The sequence below is a fragment of the Macaca nemestrina genome, chromosome 11, assembly GCF_043159975.1.
Source record: "Macaca nemestrina isolate mMacNem1 chromosome 11, mMacNem.hap1, whole genome shotgun sequence".
Taxonomy (NCBI): domain Eukaryota; kingdom Metazoa; phylum Chordata; class Mammalia; order Primates; family Cercopithecidae; genus Macaca; species Macaca nemestrina.
The window spans coordinates 114,061,853-114,078,146 of record NC_092135.1 but is presented as its reverse complement, the minus strand read 5'-3'; the positions used below and the strand labels follow the sequence as shown (position 1 = coordinate 114,078,146).

Genomic DNA, 16,294 nt, shown 5'->3' with positions numbered 1-16,294 from the left:
CAGACACGTTGGCTGTTTCAGGGACCAACATATAAAAGACCATGAGGTAGTGATGGAAAATGGGGTTGCGAAGGACAATGAAAGGCATGAAAGGAAGTGAATTGTTTGACATGGGAAAGAGCAGAGCTGAAGCACTGAGTCGACTTATGGCTTCTTCATGTGGTGTAGCTTGCTTGACACTGTCTAAGGCTCCCTCATACCTTGCCACCTTTACCCTATTCACCTACCTGATTTTGGTGATGCTCAGGTAAAAAGGGAAGTTGTAGGAAAAGGAAGTTGTCTATGTACTGTGAGGTTGTGGTGCACATGCACACACTGTTGGATTCATGTTACAGTCATGTGCTTTGAGCTGTCTTTACTAGGGAATGTGAAGTGGTTGGAAATGGGGAGTATTTGCTTTTACCTATTCACGTGTGTGTTTCTGCTTCCAGGTCTCCTCTGTGGTCTGCTTCCTACTGTCTCCTGCAGCTTCCTTCATCACTGGACAGTTGGTGGATGTGGATGGGGGCCAGTGCCTCTATACTTACTCGTATGAGGTACCAGGTGAGCAGCTGAGGAATGAGCAGTCACCAGCTTTATGCTGTGTCGTGTTCAGGAGTTTAAAATGTATTATAAGTAGTTATTTAAGACATGAAGGTGTTCTCTTATAGAACTTAAGAGATGAGGGTATTCTCTTATAGAACATGAAAATGTACAAAATGTTTATATTCATGATGTGATTTTTTAATGAAATATTCCTAGTCACAGAAAATATCTCACTATATTATAGAACTTAGCTTTTTATATATGCATAGGTTGGTGGAATTTGAACCCTGAGAAATATTCTCAGTATGAGTATATGTTTCTAAAGAGGAGATAGAAAAGAGGCAAAAGCATGCTATAGTTTTAAAGATTTAATTCCATTTTGTTCCTCCAATAAATGGCTTACATATCTAAGCAGAAGAATCAGGCCTGCTAGGTGGGGTGGGGTGCTATGGTGCTATTTTGTACTGTCTTTGAGATGTATATTGAATGAAGCTGTATGAAATTTTTGTATTCATCATTTTTGATGTACAAAAAACAGAAATATGGCTGGGCGTGGTGGCTCATGCCTGTAATCCCAGCACTTTGGGAGGCCGAGGCAGGTGGATCACTTGAGGTCAGGAATTTGAGACCAGCCTGGCCAACATGGTGAAACCCCATGTCTACTAAAAATATATATAAAAAACAACCAGCTGGGCGTGTTGGCAGGCACCTCTAGTCTCAGCTGCTTGGGAGGCCGAGGCAGGAGAATCGTTTGAACTCGGGAGGCAGAGATTGCAGCGAGCCAAGATCATGCCACTGCACTCCAGCTTGTGCGACAGAGCAAGACTCTGTCTCAAAAACAAAACAAAACAAAGCAAAACAACAAACAAAAAACAAACCAGAAATTTTATAAGTTTCAATCAAATATTGATATTACATGCAAATGCCTTTGTGTGTGTGTGTGTGTGTGTGTGTGTATCTCATGACTAGACAACAGAACTTTGGCATTTGATGGGTCCTAAAAGATCACGAAGTCCAGTACCCTAGTTTTATAAACAACAAAACAAATCCACAGAAGTTAAAAGGTTTGTCCAACCTAGTAACTCTAAATCACTCCAAAAATGTAGTAAAGGATATAAAATGCAAATGTATTGAACTTCTGTTCCTAAAGATAATTAAGTGACTAGTAGCAAATTAACATGTGGTTGATGTAACCCAGATGAATTTGAATTTCATATCAAGGACCCAGGTTTTACCTACTCTTTCAGGTGCTGACAGTCTGATCAAGGCTTAAGGCCTTTTTTGCATTGATAAATGACTGGTGTATCGGAGAGGTGAGCAAAAACTGAAACTGGTTTTCCTCTGCTCCCACAACACAACAACCATTAGCACAGAAGACCTCTGTGTCCGGTTGTTTGGGGTTATTTCCCCCACACACCAAGCAAGCAAGAACTTTTTTTTAGTTCCGCAGCAGACCCCGGCTGGGCGTCCTCTCATTCAGTTCTGACAATGGAGATAGGGTCCGCTCCCACAGGCTGAGGCTCAGTCCCACAAGATGCCCCCTGCTGCAGACACCGTCGCAAGTCAGGGCCTCCAAAGCTTCTGACTGACTAGCTGCAAGTTGGGGTTCCCATGACCCCTTCTTTGGGTTGGAGTAATTTGCTAGAGCACCTCACACAACTTAGGAAAACACTTCGATTTACTGGCTTATTATAAAGGATATTACAGGAGATACAGCCGAAGAGGTGCACAGGGCAAGGCATGTGAGAAGGAGCACATAGCTTCTGTGTCCTTTTCGGCCCCACCACCTGCCAGGAACCTCCATGTGTTCAACTATCTGGAAGCTCTTGAACCCAGTCCTTTTGGGTTTTTATAGAGGCTTCATTACATAGGCATGGTTGATTAAACCATCGGCCCTTGGTAATGAACTTAACCTTCAGCCCCTCTTACCTCCCCAGAGGTTGTGGGGTGGGTATGGGCTGAAGGTCCATACAGCCTTGGTCTGTCTGGTGACCAGCCCCTATTCTGAAGCTTACTAGGGGCTGCCAGCCGTCAGTCAATCATTAACATATAAGAACACACCACTTTGGAGAGTCTAAGGATATTAGGAGTTGTATGCAGGAAATGGGGTTGAAGACCAAATGTATATTTCACAATATCACGGTATTAAACTTTAATTTTACTTATTATTTTCCCCTCCCATGTGTACTTCATTACTAGTAGCATCAATGTGGTGATGTCCATAAGATACTGTGGTTTGAAGCATCTTGGTTGGAAAGAAGAAACACCTGCCTAGTTTTGCTGTATTGTTTTCTGAAGGAATTCCAAGTAGTGAGGGTGGAGAGAATCTTTCCACTTCTCTCACAGTAGAATTCAGTCACTATTTCTTACGGTAGGTTGCACTGTTTTTCCTTTAGAAGGGCAAGAAATTTCAAATAGCTGCTTCCTTAGGCCTTCAGTGAAATGATTTTCTTTTGTAATTCTAACACTTTTTTTTAATCATTAAAAATATTTTTTTAAGTTTTTGAGGAAAGCAGCTACATCTGTCTTTTAAGAATATACTGCCCCCCGAGAAATGATTGAGACTATTCAGCCTTTCATTATAGTGTTTTCTTTTAAGATTGGCAGCTCCAACGTGAGAATGCCTAAGATGGAAACTTGGCTCTACCCTTATTAGCTGTATGATTGTGAGAAAGTTAATTTCTATAAGCCTCCATTTTTTCCCTATATGCAGGGACACATACAGTATTTATTTCATAGAGCTGTTGGGAGGATTAAGTTAGATAATGCACTTTTTTTTTGTTCTTTTTTGAGATAGAGTCTCACTCTTGTCGCCCCGGCTGGAGTGCAGTGGCATGATGTCGGCTCACTGCAACCTTTGCTTCCCAGGTTCAAGCGATTCTCCTGCTTCAGCGTCCAGAGTAGCTGGGATTACAGGTGCCCGACACCATGCCCCACCACTTTTTTTGTAGTTTTAGTAGAGATGGGGTTTCACCATGTTGGCCAGGCTAGTCTCAAACTCCTGACCTCAGGTGATCCGCCTGCCTTGGCCTCCCGGAGTCCTGGGAGTACAGGCATGAGCCACTGTGGCCGGCCTTAGGTAATGCACATTTAAAGCCCTATGTCAGGGGCTGGGCACCATGGCTCACACCTGTACTCTCAGCACTTTGGGAGGCCAAGGTGGGCCAACTGCTTGATCCCAGGAGTTCGAGACCAGCCTGGGCAACCCGGCAAAACTCCGTCTCAACAAAACATTGAAAAAATTAGCTGGGTGTGGTGGCATGTGCCTGTAGTTGCAGCTACTTGGGAGGCTTAGGTGGGAGGATCACTGGATCCTGGGAAGTAGAGGCTGCAGTGAGCCATGATCGCATCACTGAACTCCAGCCTGGGTGACAGAGCAAGACCTTGTCTCAAAAAATAAAAATAAAAACATAAAGTTCTTTGTTGAACTGGATGTTTTTAGTCACAACTCAAAATGGGCTAATCAGTAAAGGAATTCGCTGGCTCACATAACTGAAAAACAGGTAAGACTTGACTCAGGAGCTCACTAATCTCATCAAGGATAATTTTTCCCCGTTTCCTGTTTTTGCTTCCATGGTGTTGGCTCTGTCTTAAGGCAGGCTGTCCTCATTGCAGGATGGCTGCCTGCTGTTTCTGTGTGTAAGGCTGCATACTTCCGTGTTCCTACCCAGATGGACAGAGAGAGAGAGGGCTGGGGGAGTGACTTTGTTCCAGAATTTCTAACAACATGCTGAGATCCACTCTATATTACATCAGCTTATGCAAATGTCCATTTCCAACCAATAACTGTGGCAGGGTTATAGTGCACTGATTGACTTAGCTTAGACCTCATGCCTTGGTGCCAAGCTTCCCCGGCGCCTTCTAGATCCTTAAATGGAAACAAGCTGTTGGAAGGAAGAGACGGGGACCTGGATGCTGGAGAGGCAACTAACAGTGCCCGGTACAAAGTAAAGACACTATTTTTAAATTGTTATTATTAAGGAGACACTATTTCTTGATGATCCACAGTATGCCAAGCAATGCACACATGGTGTCATGTTTAACCCTCACAACTCTAAAAGGTAGATATTGTTATATCCTTTAATAGAGGAGGAAACTGAGGCTCAGAAAGAGTCATGCCCCCAAATTCAGGAAAGCTAACATGTGGCAGACCTGAGATTCAAACTGAAGTCTTTTCTCAAACGTGTGCCCTAAGAATTTCTTTTTTGGTGCTGAGAAAATGTGTGAACCAGGGAAATTCACAAGAGGATTTGGTGGGATCAAAGAGGACAAATGAGATTTGCAAGTTACAGGAGGTTTTCCACTTCTTTAACAGATCATGACAACTGGCCCGAGGGAGCAGGGGACCTTTCTGTTGTCAAAAGGATGAAGGCGTCTTTTAAGGACAAAGCTAAGCTCTGAGTGGAGGAAACAAGGTGTCCTCCATCCCCCAGTGCCTTCACATCTCAAGGATATGCTTCTGTACTTTTTAAAAGCTTATAGTTGGTATGGAAAACATTTTTCTGATTTTTAAATGTTATTAATTATATCTATTGAAAAACTATTCCTGAAATATATACACTCTTATGTCCCAATAAGCCTGTGATTTAAAAATGTTTAAGTAACAGAAATTAACATATTTTAATGATTTTACTTTGTATTTCTAAGAAAAGTATTTGAAAGATGGAATAATTTTAAATCAATAATAATTCTAGGGATCATGAACTCCCAGAAGATTTTATTATTTAATTGTAAAGGTGGAGGCCAGGAGCCATGGCTCACACCTGTAATTCCAGCACTTTGGGAAGCTGAGGCGGGCGGGTCACTTGAGATCAGGAGTTCAAGACCAGGCTGGCCAACATGGTAAAACCCTGTCTCTACTAAAAAACAACAACAACAAAACACAAATCAGCCGGGTGTGGTGGCGCACTCTTGTAGTCCCAGCTACTCGGGAGGCTGGGGCAGGAGGATTGCTTGACCCCGGGAGGCAGAAGTTGCAGAGAGCTGAGATTGTGCTACTACAGTCCAGCCTGGGCTACAGAGTGGGACTACATCTTAAAAAAAAACCCCAAAAACAAAACAAAACAAAAAAATCATAAAGGTAGAAAATAAATCTAAATTGTGTCATAATTATGATTATTACAATTAAAATTATAAAATGACTTATTTTTGGTGGCAAATACTTTTGGAACAATAAAGCCTTATGGTAATTATTGATGTGTAGTTTCTTTTGTTCATGAAGTCAAATTTGTATAAATTCTGTTAATTCAAAGAAAAAGTTTTTTGTGATTTATTTTTGGCAGTGCCTGATTTGTGTCTTGATTTTCTGTCCAAAGTATTCCCTTTACTCATGAATCTCCTTCTGTAGGCAAAAACAAAATTTCAATTGTATGCAAATGTATTAGGGTTCCACATTCTGCCTTCCGTGGCTCCAGTCTGATAGTTAGACCCTAATTTAAGAAATGCCTTTAGCAGCTTGAGTATGTTCATTCTTTGTCTTAATCAAAGTTCTTTCAAGTGTCTGAGGTGAAGTAGCTATTTTATTTTCTTTATCATTAACACTCATCTTATTTGTTTGTTTATTTTTGAGATGGAGTATCACTCTGTCACCCAGGCTGGAGTACAGTTGAGCAATCTCAGCTCACTGCAACCTACGCCTCCTGGGTTCAAGCGATTCTCCTGCTTCAGCCTCCTGAGTAGCTGGGATTACAGGTGTGCACCGCCACGCCTGGCCAATTTTTGTATTTTTAGTAGAGATGGTGTTTCACCATATTGGCCAGGCTGGTCTTGATCTCCTGACCTTAAGTGATCCACCTGCTTTGGCCTCCCAAATTGCTGGGATTACAGGTGTAGGCCACTGCGCCCAGCCTATCATTAACACTCATTTTAAAGTGTATGATTTACCAAGCTCTGGGGTTTGGGACCCAGAATCTGCAGCTTCCTCATGCTCCCAAGCAGGGCTAGCATGAGGGAGAGGCCAACGCGGTGCCCAGGGTGCAGCATTTAAGGAGGTATTCTCCATTGTCAGGTTTGTGCCAGTGCAGACTCGCCCTTGAGAGTGTGTCCTTAAATTTCGTGCTCATACTCATAATGTGGGAAGATCAGGAAGCTTTCTTTTCCTCCCAGACAGCACTTTAACGGTGGTCTTCTGGAACCGATAATATCATAAAAACTGAGGATTACAAAGTGTGTTCAAGGGCAAAGTGGCCCTAATACAGGTTAGTGGAGAAGATGGAAAAGACAGGGCTTGCTTTCACATGACCTGTGTTGTTGACTGCCACTGACTCCTTAAATCTCCATAGCGTTGCCATTTATTTCTGCTTAAGGCACGGAACCTGCCTATGTAGCACTAAACTTAGGTACAACTCCTTATTAGAGCTTCTTCTTAGACTATCACGGGACAGCTGGTCATTACCTATATTTTAGAATTATGAATTTATTATCCAGGGCTCTTGTATACCTCCTAATAGTATCCTGTCAATAATACTCTTTTGCAACTACACTTAGTAAATTTTGTTGTAGAGTGAGTGTTCTTGAATAGGCTTAATAATTTGGAGCTCCTACTATGTATTTAGCATTATGCTAGGAGTCAGACATGCAATGGTGAAAAAATACACATGGATCCTGCCCTTACTGAGCTTACAGTAGAGAGAGAGTCAGAGAGAGAGAGAGAGAGAGAGCGCGCGCGAGAGAGCATGAGTGCTATAAAGGATAAGGCCATGATGCCCATGGCGTACAACTGAAAGAAAGGGGCATCCAGAAAACAACATGAAAACCATTCTATATTTATGTAAAAAGAGTTTGTTGATAAAGATGACCCTTGTGAACATTATCCCTCCCCACACACTAATCTTACGGCTTGTGGCTTATGTTAGTTCAGGTCCTCTGAAAAGCAGGTGCCCAGACATAATGAGATTTACATGACACTTATTGGGCACCAGGTCTGTGGAGGATAAAGACAGGGAGCCAGAGAAGGCAGCGTTGGCCTTCAGACCATACTGCAAGGGTGACCCCTGTAAAAGAGAGGGGAGAGAGGATTGGGCAGGAGGCATCTCGGATTACAGCTAAGTGATGCTTTCTTAAGACAGGCTTGCTGAAAGTATGCATTCATATTTCCAGTGGCCCACAGGAATACCAAAAGGCCCTCAATGGGTCACATGGATTCCACCTGTATTGCTCCCTGTCCCTACTGTGTAAAAGTAACTCTATCTCCTCCTGCCGGTGCCTGGACAAAGGGAGTTCAGAGTGTTCCGGCATCAGTCATAGTTTGTAGCTCACTGGGACCTTATGTCCCCTGGCAAGAGCCTCCCTCTTTGGGACCAGGATTTCCAGTGCTGCTATTCTCCTTAAATCCTGCAGCAGATCACTGGGAATGATGGAATGCAGGGCCACTCCTGCATTCCGGATCCCAGACATGGTCCCAAACCTACTAGGGACATGCACCCTTGAAGTCAGCACTCCATCCTGGCCCTTCAGCCGGGTCTTGGTTGTTGAAGCCCTCTGTGAGGCTGGCTGCCGATGGGTGGTGCAGAGTGTGGACGGACAGTGGTTCCACAACCAGGGGCTCACTCTTTCATGTCCTTCACTGGGAAGTGAGTCACCTGATTGGATGCTATGTCCCATGGGATTCCATGCCTATGGACCAGGCTTTCTATAGCCCCCAGATAGTCATTGTGTCTGAGTTCCTGCAGGCAGGAAAGGCAAACTCTTGCCTGGAAGAGGCATCTATCAGTATGAGAAGTGACGAGAAACCACACGGCAATTTGAACAGGGACAGTAAAAAGTGAAGAGTGATTATCACAGCAGATTGGAGTAGTGTAGGACTGGCTAGCAGGAAGTAAAAAGAACATGAGAATAGCGGAAATCAGGAGTAGCCTGCACTACTAGGGCCAAGACTGAGAGCTCAAAGAAGAGCCCTGGCTGGGCACGGTGACTGATGCCTGGAATCCCGGCACTTTGGGAGGCTGAGGAGGGTGGCTCACCTGAGGTCAGGAGTTTGAGACCAGCCTGGCCAACATGGCGAAACCCCATCTCTACTAAAAATACAAAAAATTAGCCAGGCCGGTGGCAGGCATGTATAGTCCCAGCTACTAGTGAAGCTGAGGCAGGAGAATCTCTTGAACCTGCAGTGATCCAAGGTTGCAGTGAGCCAAGATTGCGCCACTGCACTCCAGCCTGGTCGACAGAGTAAGACCCTGCCTTTAAAAAAAAACAAAAAACAAAAGAGCCCTCCACAGCACCCCTGGAGCTGACGCCCAGATTGAGTAGGGAGGGCATGGCTGTGGCTCAGTGGAAGGCAGAGAAGTCACTGTGGTGCTCTCCTGGTGGAACTTGCTAGAAACCTGCCCTCTGGGGTCCTGGGGAAAACTGCACAGAGAGGTGTCCAAGCAGAGGCCTCTGATGCAAAGCTCCCCGAGGGAGGTACTGGGAAGCTGGTGCTGCTTAGCACTCCTGCGGAGCAGTCTGCACTGCGCGGGTCAGGAAGCAAAACCCTCTTCCTCCTCCAGTGTCTCTCCATCACTCTCTCCTGACAAAGCTTCAGAGCCCACTGGCCCAGGGAAACAACTTACAGGGCCCAGATCCATTTTCACGGAACAGAGAAGCAGTACATCTGGAGCCAGCCGCTTGTCGACTGGCCATCCTGTGGCCCCTTGGTGTTCTTAAGGAGCAGTGCCACTTCAGGGCTCAGCAATGGTCTGTGTTGCAGGAAGGTTGGACGTTCAGAGGCAGCAACAGCTCTGTTGACCTCGGTTAACGGGGAGTCCATGCTAATGGGCCGTCTACAGCCTCCCTCCATCCCTGTGCCTGTCACACCAGTTCTGGGCTGGCCAGTGATGAAGGCCAGCTATCAATCGGCCGAGTCTTCTTGGCTGCTTGGTTGTTCTCGCCTCTTCCGTGAGGATTCCATTCTAGGGGCATTAACGTGGGAGGCGGAAATGACCCTCCCCTGGAGCACCCACTCCCCTGGGCTCCTCTGTAGGCCTCTACCCCAGTCCTTATTTCCTGGCCACTGTATATATTCTCATCTCGGGCCACTTTTCATTCCCTTGTTGATACCAGTTGCTCCCTCGTACGCAGCCCATTAGAAAGCTTTTCCATCTCCACCATCATGGGGCCACTCCTGAATAGTCCTATCATGAAGTTCTGTCAGCTGTGAAGGAGAGAAGGAAGGGAATTGGGTTGGAAAAAAAAATCACAGACTGCAGTACAGTCCAAGAAAGGGAGGACTAGGCGGATGGGAAGTTCTCAAGCCAAAGTCACCCCTGGGAGCCGCCCTTGTCCCAAGGGAACAGCCTAGATGGACAGCAGGACTGTGCTTGTCATGGGCCAGGAGCAGCCCGAGGGGGAAGGCAGTGGTGGATGGAGAGTGACAGCAGCTGGGGCCAAAGCCAATGGATTTTGTTTCCCGTAGCAGGAAGTCTACGGCATTTCTTTTCATGGCTGCCACTTGGCTATTCTGCAACTGTAAAACTTCACTATTGATCTCATTCAGTTTTTAACACGACCTGGGGCTTGGCTCAAAGCAGTGCCACCTTGTGGTTAGTTGTGGAACACCAGCCTGTCTGGGCAGTGGCTTCTTAGGATTCAAGAGGTGGCTACAAAGCTTCAACTTGAGCTTTAGTTTCTTCCTTTGGTATTTCTTCTGCACCCCTTGTTTACAAGGATTTCATTTCAGCAAAGGAGGCATCTATTGAAATAAGACCAACCAGCAGGAAGATTCTAAACCATATTCAAGAATGGTATACTACATCCAAACTAGCGATTATTGAGCCCAAACTGAATTATTTGGATGGGGGTAACATGGGGGAAAGTGAGCTGACAACACCTAAAGGTTACTGGGGAGAAACAGGACGGAGTTTTCACTGAGCCTGCTATAGTTTATGGTGGTTCATGAGTGTGGCAGAGAGAGTGGAAGACCAGGTCCCAAATAGAATATACGTTTGATGGTGCAAAGCTATTGCCTTCTGACCTGGATTCTGCTCTGCAGGCCCTAGGAAGAACCCTGTACCCCTGGTCAGCCTCCCATGCTGGGTTAGCATTACCAGTGAGTCAGCTCTAGCATAAGCCAGTTGGGTAAATGGAGGGTTGCAAGAAATGGACAATGTCATCCAATTATTCTGTAGCATTGTTGTACCTGAGTTCATATGCTTTGAGTGGGAAAATTATATCCCGTTGGTAAATTTGGAAAAAAACTCAAAGAAATCAGGAAAGCAAAAACAATATTCCTTGTTTCTCTTGCATATTTTGGACTATTTGGCTTTTGTTTTCATTTGTCTGGACTGAGTTACAAGTTTAGTCAGAGTTTGTAGTTCTAAGTATGACTCAACAGAGTCAGCTTTTTCAAATGCAAATGATTATCATGGACTTAAATAGCAAGCATCTGAAGAAAAAGAGTCATTTCTGTAAGTGATTCACAGTAGATATAAGTCAGAATTTCTTACCCTGTAATTTTACCTTCTGCATGAAAAGCTGTCTACCAAAGGCTATTTTGTTAGTTGCCTTTGACTTCCTGTTCTCAGATGAACCAAGAAGAGAGGAACAGCCTATTTCTGGTTTTACTGAAGTCTTTTAAAAATTCTTGATGATTTAAGAAATACAAAAATACAGAGAAATAGAGAGGTTCCATTTGAGTTTATAGTGAAAGATGAGGAGGAAGATGAGGTCCTCAGAAGAAGGTAGGTAAGACTTGCTGGGAGATTTAGCTGTGAGACATCGAATCTGGATTGGGATTAATGGGATTGATTGTGAAGTGGAGGTAGGCTGGTATGGCCATTAGGGGAATTGGGGTAAATGAATGCTTTTATCCAATTCTTTCTTTTTTCCATTTTCTTTCTTTCTTTCTTTTTGTTTTTTTTTTGAGACAGATTCTTGCTCTGTCACCCAGGCTGGAGTGCAGTGGTGTGATCGTGGCTCACTGCAACCTCCGCCTCCCAGGTTCAAATGATTCTCGTGCCTCAGTCTCCCAAGGATTACTGGCCTGTGCCACCACGCCCAGCTAATTTTTATATTTTTAGTAGAGAGGGAGGTTTCACCATGTTGGCCAGGCTGGTCTCAAATGATCTCCCCGCCTCGGCCTCCCAAAGTGCTGGGATTACAGGGGTGAGCCACTGTGTCTGGCTACCTTGTGGTTTTTGGGCTACTATTCTTACTTCAAAGTTAAGTTTCTCTTAGGGAGCTTCTAACTCTACTGGGTAATAGTGGTGAAGTGGTGGTGGCACAGCATTATTTGTTTAAAGATACTTTAATTCACATATTTTTTAGCTTCCAGCAAGTATATTCACACCATTGTTTTGTCTTTCTCTCACCAAATACCAAATGTATTACAGCAGAATATTCCTATCCCACTTTTCACATTTTACCAATAAGAGATGAATGATTTCATCAAGTATCTTTGAATTGTTTGGAGTGTGCCTTTGCAAACAGATAATTATTTTGGACACCCTGAAATCTCTAAACATCATTTTTATTTCAAGAAACTTAAAAGAGTATATGATCATAATACTTCAAACTCCTTTCGATGGAAAATATTCTTTACATGTAGACAGAAGTTATCTCTCATGTTTAAAGTACAGATTTACATAATTTGGCTCTCCAGAGCCTACTACATGGATAGGATGCTTGATTTTAAGTACAGATAGTTTTACCTGATTTGCCTTGTGTGATTTAAGTTTGCTCTGAAGACAAAGTAACAACATTTTAATAATTCCAAGTTATTAAAAAATTAAGGTTCTTATAGTAGAGGGTTAATTTTCATAAAGTGGGCTGTTCCCAGGGATTTTTGGGTTTGATTGTGTGTGTGTGTGTGTATGTTTTACCCCATTTCATTTAATTGAGGTGAAAACGACATAATATAAAAATTAACCAGTTTAGCCAGTTGTGGTGGCTCAAGCCTGTAATCCCAGCACTTTGTGAGGCAGAGGTGGGTGGACTGCTTGAGCTCAGGAGTTCAAGACCAGCCTGGGCAACATGGTGAAACCCCATCTCTACAAAAAATACAAAAATTAGCCAGGCATGGTGGCGCATGCCTGTAGTCCCAGCTACTCAGGAGGCTGAGACGGTAGGATCGCTTGAACCTGGGAAGGTTGCAGTGAGTTGAGATCGTGCCACTGCACTCCAGCCTGGGCAACAGAACGAGACTCCATCTCAAAATAAATAAATAAATAAATAAAACAAAATTAACCATTTTAAAACGAATGATCCAGTGGCATTTAGTATATTCACAATGTTGTGTAGTTATCATCTTTGTCTAGTTTCAAAACTTTTTCATCATCCCAAGAAGAAACTCGATACACATTAAGCAGTTGCTCTTCATATTCCATCCCCCTCCCCTGCCCCCAGCAGCCACCAGCTGGAGTTATGTCTCTCTCTATGGATATTTAATGTATATTGAATCATATAATGTGTGACCTTTTGTGTCTGGCTTTTTTCACTTATCATAATGTTTTTGAGGGTCATCCACGTTGTCACATATGTCAGTACATCTAGGGAAGAGCTTTCATCATGTTTATGTGGGTGAGATTGCTTCTACTTGTGAACAACTTCCTGAAATTTATTTCTAGAATGTTCTCTCCAAAGGGCCGAAGGCTTAAGTGATCATGCCTGGAGGACTTACTCTTATGTTAAAGAAATCTGATAAAAGAATTCCTGGCATTTTGAGGGGAAGGAAATCCTGAGCTTGTGTGACTGCCCACAGGGATGGATTTTGGTGCAGGGATTGCCGGGCAGTGGCTGCTGAGATTGGTGGGCCCTAGATCCTCCCTCCGGAAGGAAGAAGCTGCTGGAAGTGTTGCCAGCCACGGCCCTAGCTGTCAGCCCACATCTGGGACAGCCTCTGCTGAAGAGGGCTGCCTCGGCCAGGGCCATGTTCCCTTCCCCAGTAGCCCTCATCCAAAGACTGATAGTCATGGAGGGGACAGAGAGGGCCAGTTCTCGCTCACCGACTCAGAACAGCTCTAAATTTTCATTCTGTCTTTAGAACTCCCCGTAGGGTTGACTGAGGCCCAATCAGTTCCTTCGTGCCCTTCTTTTCCCCAGGTGTTGGTTCCATGCGCACTTATAATAAATCTGTGTGCTAAATTCCATCTCACAGTTAGCTTTCCTGGGAAGCTGATCGGCAGTACCAGATTTCCTGCCAGTTACAGAGAAGGAAGGAAGGTCTGCACCTCCTCTAAGCCGAGAAGCTTTGCTCTTTGGCTGCTGCACTGTCTGTGGGTAGTAGAGGTCTTCTCTCCTAGTTTTACGATTTTTCCCTGTCAAGATCTTTGAATCAACCTCTTCTAGGTATCAGTGGGGCGGCAGCTAAGGATTTTGCCTTTGTTAATAAGTTTTGCGTTCCTACAAAACCATTCTCCTATGTTGCCATAGGAGAAAACATAAACATTAAAATGAGATGTGCATTTTCATGCATTCTCTTGCTTTTCAGGGATGTCATAGTGCCAGGAATCATGAAAGGAATACTCAAATTTTGAGTCAAACTGTTATGCCAGTGCATCTTTATAATACGTTTTCTTTCTTTTTTTTGAGACAGAGTCTTGCTCCATTGCCCAGGCTGGAGTGCAATTGCGTGATCTCGGTTCACTGCAATCTCTGCCTCCCGGGTTCAAGCAATTCTTCTGCCTCAGCCTCCCAAGTAGCTGGGATTACAGGGGTGGGCCACCATGCCCAGGTGATTTTTTTTTTTTTTTTTGTATTTTTAGTAGAGATGGGGTTTCGCTGTGTTGGCCAACCTGGTCTTGAACTCCTAACCTCAGGTGATCCACCCGCCTCGGCCTCCCAAAATGCTGGGATTACAGGCATGAACCACCACACCCAGCCAATACATTTTCTATAGGCAAGAAACCACATTTGTTTAACAACAACTGGACAGGTTCTGCTCTCCCTTGGACTGAGAAGTACTTGTGATAAGTCATTTGGCCTAGGGACAAAAGAGTGGGCACTGGGCCTCCTTTATTTGTAATTTTTTGTTTTTTTTTCTTTCAGACTGAGACTCACTCTGTCGCCCAGGCTGGAGTGCAGTGGTGTGATCTTTCCTCACTGCAACCTCTGCCTACTGGGTTCAAGCAATTCTCCTGCCTCAGCCTCCTGAGTAGCTGGGATTACAGGTGCCCACCACCACATCCGGCTAATTTTTGTATTTTTAGTAGAGATGAGATTTCGCCATGTTAGCCAGGCTGGTCTTGAACTCCTGACCTCAGGTGATCTGCCCGCCTCAGCCTCCCAAAGTGCTAGGATTACAAGCCTGAGCTAACGTGCCTGGCTAGCACCTGATCTTCTTACAGGGTACGTAGGAAAGATGTGTGCTATAGGGAGGGGTGGCTCCGTTTAAATTCCCTACCTGAAGTGACAAGGCCTTTCTAAATTGAAAACAGCTCATGGGGAGAAGACCCTGCAAGGCTCGGCATGGGAAGGGAGAGAAGCACTTAGAGGCGGACAGATTCAACTCCACGCACTGGTTCAAAGGGTACTCATGCATATGCTTGAAAGGGCCCTCTACTTTTGTCAAGGAAAATATCTAATATTAAGCATTTATCAATTGGAGAGGCTGGCCAGGTGTGGTGGCTCACACTTGTAATCCCAGCACTTTGGGAGGCCAAGGTGGGCAGATCACTTCAGGTCAGGAGTTTGAGACCAGCCTGGCCAACATGGTGAAATCCTGTCTCTACTAAATATATAAAAATTAGCTGGCCATGGTGGTGGGCATGGTGGTGGGCACCTGTAATCCCAGCTACTCAGGAGGCTGGTGCAGGAGAATCGCTTCAATCCCGGAGGCAGAGGTTGCAGTGAGATGAGATTGTGCCACTGCACTCCAGCCTGGGCAACAGAGAGAGACTCTGACACTGACACACACACACACACACACACACACACACACACACACACACACACTCTGAGACAGAGAGAGAGAAATAAAATGTAAAAACAAAAAGTTTTAATGGTTCATTTAAATTGCTTCCTTTGTATTATTTAAGAAATATATCTAGTGGCTTATACATTTTCCCATGGTTTTCAGGCTAATAAATCAAATACCAGTGCTTAATAAGATGAAATGAAATAGTAATGCAATAATCAATGCTATTTGGCACATGGTAGCCAAGAAAAGAGAGGACTTACCTATTGCTCAATTTAGCAGTGCCCTAACAGGTTTAGAGTTTAGTTTACAGCTAGTTTAAATCTCCCACCTAAATATTACTATGTCCCTGTAAGCTCTAGGCTCATACAGGCATTGTGGCCACAGCAGCTTTCCATCTGTGGAGTAAAAGAAAGCTTCCGAACCTGTTTGAGATCCTTAGCCCCATCTCCAGAGACTGCAGTGAATTTACAATTGGAAGCCAGGAGGTGGCAGCACAGAGGATTATAGGAAGGTTTGTAAATAACCTTTGTAGGGAAGTCTAAGGTTTGTATATAACCGTTGTGGGGAAGTCTACCTGCTGTCTTTACTTTTGTAGAACTTGGCCGGGACAGTTGCAGGGTTCTGGCCTGTCGAAGTATCTCCTGAGTGTTGTGGAGAAAGAAACCATATAAAGGAATGGCGAACTAAAAACCCACAGGCATAAATCGGTTATCTTTAACACTCAGATGGGGAAGGATCTGGGCTTCAAGTTGAGGCAAGCCTTCGGTGGCCTTTCATAGCAAATGTGAATGATGCTCAGCTTTTCTCCTACTACAGTTTTTGATGCATATTTTCTCCTATTTTGTAACTTTGAGTCACCTTGCATATAGCAAGTGCTTAATAAATGCTTCTTAGAAACTCTACTTCTGCTTCTTAGAGTTTAATTGAATTAGGAAGCGC

General features: G+C 44.3%; 1 protein-coding gene across 5 annotated transcripts in view; it reads left to right on the top strand.

Moving 5' to 3' along the window:
- The window catches only part of LOC105481172 (peroxisomal trans-2-enoyl-CoA reductase), a 41,298-nt gene extending 35,579 nt beyond the window's left edge, over positions 1–5,719 (top strand). For 2 of the 5 annotated variants that reach the window (XM_071073339.1, XM_071073340.1), the window contains 2 exons: positions 432–543; positions 4,841–5,719. In XM_071073339.1, the coding sequence (XP_070929440.1) occupies positions 432–543; positions 4,841–4,926 (198 nt within the window). In that variant the 3' untranslated portion in view covers positions 4,927–5,719. Of the gene's footprint in view, positions 1–431; positions 544–1,772; positions 2,897–4,840 lie in introns of all 5 variants that reach the window. The other 3 variants (XR_011610020.1, XR_011610019.1, XR_011610018.1) reach the window with 3 other exon arrangements.
- The last annotated feature ends 10,575 nt before the right edge of the window (positions 5,720–16,294 follow it).